This window comes from Solanum lycopersicum, chromosome 2, assembly GCF_036512215.1.
Source record: "Solanum lycopersicum chromosome 2, SLM_r2.1".
Lineage (NCBI taxonomy): Eukaryota > Viridiplantae > Streptophyta > Magnoliopsida > Solanales > Solanaceae > Solanum > Solanum lycopersicum.
In genome coordinates this window covers 49971053-49975146 of record NC_090801.1, presented here as the reverse complement: position 1 = coordinate 49975146, position 4094 = coordinate 49971053, and the positions used below count along the sequence as shown (strand labels likewise).

General features: G+C 24.8%; 1 protein-coding gene across 1 annotated transcript; it reads left to right on the top strand.

Annotated features, from left to right (window-relative positions):
* Window positions 1-3261: 3261 nt before the first annotated feature.
* LOC101250954 (auxin-responsive protein SAUR50) lies at window positions 3262-3856 on the top strand. The gene has a single exon (XM_004233506.5). The coding sequence runs from the start codon at window positions 3345-3347 to the stop codon at window positions 3633-3635; it is 291 nt and encodes a 96-aa protein (XP_004233554.1). The 5' UTR covers window positions 3262-3344; the 3' UTR covers window positions 3636-3856.
* Window positions 3857-4094: the final 238 nt, after the last annotated feature.

Sequence of the window (4094 nt, the reverse complement as noted above, 5' to 3'; positions counted from 1 at the left end):
TTTTTGGGTTTTCGATTTCATTTTTCTAATCCGAATCAAACCAAAATATCAAACAAAGTAGATTATAAATCCAAAACAAACCAAAAATTTAAAAAACCAATCCAAATTAGAATTCAATTTGATTTTTCGATTTAGTCCAAATAGTAGACACCCCTAATTTCAATACTAACTAATGAAAGATAAATTAGAAGAACTCTGTAAAAGTAGTCTTAAAAATGAACAATTAAGTTAATTCGAAAAATAAAAAATATCTCTACAATTCAATTAATTTAAAATAGAGAGAGAATATATATTATTCTCTCTTATTTTAATTTATGTGTCTTATATAATGTGATATGAAATTCAATGAAGTAAAATATAATTTTAGATTAAAATATACTACAATATTATTTATTTTTTAATTTTATAAAAACAATTATAAAATTAAAAAAATATATATTTTATTTAATATTTAAATATTTAATTTTTTTATTTTCTTAAATTTTGTATCAATCAAAAAAATTATATGAAAAATTAAAATTAAATGACTAAATAAATAAAAAAAAGATACTCCTTTATAGTCACTTTTGTGAGTATGACTTCTGACTATCAAACTTGCTTTTATATTGGTCCAACACTTGTTATGATGCTCCCTTTGTATGGTCCATTCAACTACATTCCATAATTCAAATTAATCTTATTAAATGTTATTAATACAGTCAGTCAGTCTATATAATCATCAAAGGTAATTTGACGTAAATCACAGGACAACTAAAATATATAATATTATTTTATGATTTGACGAATTTATTATAAAATTAATTTTAAGGAAGATATTGAAACTGTACAGAAAAAAATTTAAATAACGGTGTTTTGATATGAAGAGGGAGTTTTCAATTTATAGAATTTCAAATTTTTTCGTTAAGAAAAAGAATAACCAAATATGAAAAACTATATATATTTTTTATAAGAAAAAACTAAAAATATTTATGACAATGTTTTAATTTTCATTCAAAAGAAAAATAAACTCAAATATGATTTTTTCTAAAAAAAAAGGATAAAATCCTAATAAAATGACAATAAAAGTCAATTTAAAAAGTTGGATGGCTTTTAATAAACAAAATAAAATCAAATGACTTAAATAGTTAATTATCATAAACTGAATCATCATTCATACATTTCAACTCATCGAACATTCTTCGAATATGTAAAAACATAATTTTAATAAAATTGCATATTTAAATAATATATTGTATAGTGAACATATGCAGATTTAAGAAAATTTAATTGGACATGTCATGTGATCAGAATCTAAATGGAATTTGTTTCATTTGAACAAAGAAGACTCGAAGGATTCCGTAGCAAAAAAACAATAAAATTGATTAAGATTTTCAAAAAGGCTAACAATTTTAGGTTGAAAAAAAGAAAAGGTAAAATTGTTGATATGCCATTAACGTCGTTTAAGTTATATAAATTGTAAGACAATGTTATGTGCTTTCTCTTTTAAAAGGCGATTAACTTGAAAAAAAATATTTATTTATATTATTATTTGATATTTTTGTTATGTTAATATTTCTCAATTTTATTCTTGTAATTTACACCTTGTATTGGATGGTTATACTGTATTATTAGTCTAAATACAATTTTTTAATTATTATTTAAATTAATTCTATATTATTTAGAAACATTCCAATGTTTGTATTTAACATTCTTTCCCATTTATTTTTACTGCACCTTAATTTTTAATTCTTATATTTATACTAGATACGATAATCAGGTGTGGGTGGATCCGATAATATTAAATTTTATAGTAATTAGTTTTATTTTATCTATAACTAATTTTGTGAAGATATATTATTATTATTGTTGTTGTTGTTGTTGCTGCTGCTTAGCTTATTGAATTATAACTTTCTTTTAAGAAAATCAAAAACAAGTTAAATACACCCTCATTTATGTATTTGAATGTATTCAACATATAATGTAAAAAATTAATTAGACATTTTTAAAAATTATTAATACTCAAATGGAAAATTGCAGTCCAACAAGTATAAACCAAAGGGTTCCACTTTATAAATTCAAAAGGAACATGAATCACTAAATTTGGCACTTCTCCTACCGACATTTCTTTATATCATAATCCTAATTCCTACACCAACCACTTTTTTTTTATATTTTTTTTTATTTTTAAGAAAAAAGAAATATCACAACTAACTATTTGTTTCTAAACATTCTACTATACAATTATTTCATTTTTATGACTTTTTACTGTGCAAGTTTAAGTTAAGCTAGTAAATTTACTATTTTCATATTAATTTTTTTAATGAAGAATGCTCAGTGTTTTTCTTTCACATATATTTTGATTGAATTAGCATGAAAAGAAAAAAAAAACTAGTAATTGGTTCTCTTACTACAAACTTCTACCTAGTTATGATGTCAAATAAGGAAAAACAATAACGGAAACAAGTGTGAAATAAGAAATTTTCACCTAAAAATTAAATTGCGGGGAGACTTTTTTTCGTCCTTTTGATGTGTGGTGAATATTGGCCTCACGACCTAAAATTAGATTAAAGTGATTGGTTTATAAAACAGAACATTTTCGTCCATTTAAATGAAGTGGTAACTAACGAGGTCGTGAATGTGGTGAAAAAAGAACTATTAATTTATTTTTAATCAGAAGTCTCAATTTTATCATTTTTCTTTAAATATCAAATCATTTTTTTTTATCTATCTATATGAGACTTTTCATCATGAATTTAAATTTGATCGAATTTAAATACATGAATATCGAATTTACACTTGCCATCCCTAACACTTCAATGTTTGAAAACTTTTTATAGTATCACTTTAAACAATGTAAAAAACGTACAAGCCCCTTGCCACGTCCCAATTCCCTTGGGTCAACGGCCCCTACCCCCACCCCCACCCCCCCTTCAAGAGATTACATGCATATTAGTCAATATTAATTAACTTACTCGATTTGTGCCATGAAAATCTCATTTGTATTACAAGAAAGTATATGGTCAAAACCACCTAAGCTAATAATCTTTTTATAATCTTTAAGAACGTTTTACTAAAATAATAATCAAATCGATCATTCTGAATTCAGATCGAATCAAATTCTTCTATTAAGTATATATTAAAAATTTAATATCTGATACAATAATATAGTTTTATACGCGTGAAATAAAAAAATAATTTTAAAAAAATATTAAAGTTGGACTTTTGAGGCTAAAGAGGGGTGAGTGGTCTATTTGAAGTTACCACCCCACACAAAACATCCATAGCCCACATGCCTTTGTTCTTCCAATAAATACACATCTATCTCTCTATTTTTTTTCCCAACACACAAATTAAACAATTCTACTATGGCTTTAAAGAAAGCAACTCAAACAGCAGCTCTTAAACAAATCTTGAAAAAATGTTCTAGCTTTGGGAAAAATGAAAATGGGCTACCAAATGATGTCCCAAAAGGACATTTTGTGGTATATGTGGGAGAAAATAGGAGTAGATATATTATTCCAATTTCTTGGTTGACACATCCTCAATTTCAAACTTTGCTTCAAAGGGCTGAAGAAGAGTTTGGATTTAATCATGATATGGGAATTACTATTCCTTGTCATGAACATGATTTCTGCTCTCTTATTTCTAACTTTTGATCGATCAGTGCACTAAATATCTCGCTATATGCACGGAATTCGAGAAGGGAAGAGAAGATCTAGCAAATCAAAGTGGATTTGCTAAAAGAAAATATAAGAAATAATTGTGAATACTAGAAATTTTGTATATTGGTTTTCATGTACTTTTATTGTTTTCGTCTGTGGTGTTGAATGTTTACACCCGTCGAATATTCTTGTTTATGAGAATCAAAATTCCTAAATTATTTCTTTCATTGTTTTTTTTTTGCTTATTTTTTACAAGAAGTAATTCCCAACCTAAAAAATTATTGTTTGCTACATTTACTCAAATATGGAAAATATATTGCAATTATAAAAATTAATTTTATTCATAAAGATTGTGAGTATAAATCTTAGTTATTCTTTTTTAATTTTTTTTTGTGATTCGAAGATTGTTAGTAGTGTATTTTTCAATTAGGATGATTTTGGACCTCCTTGAAT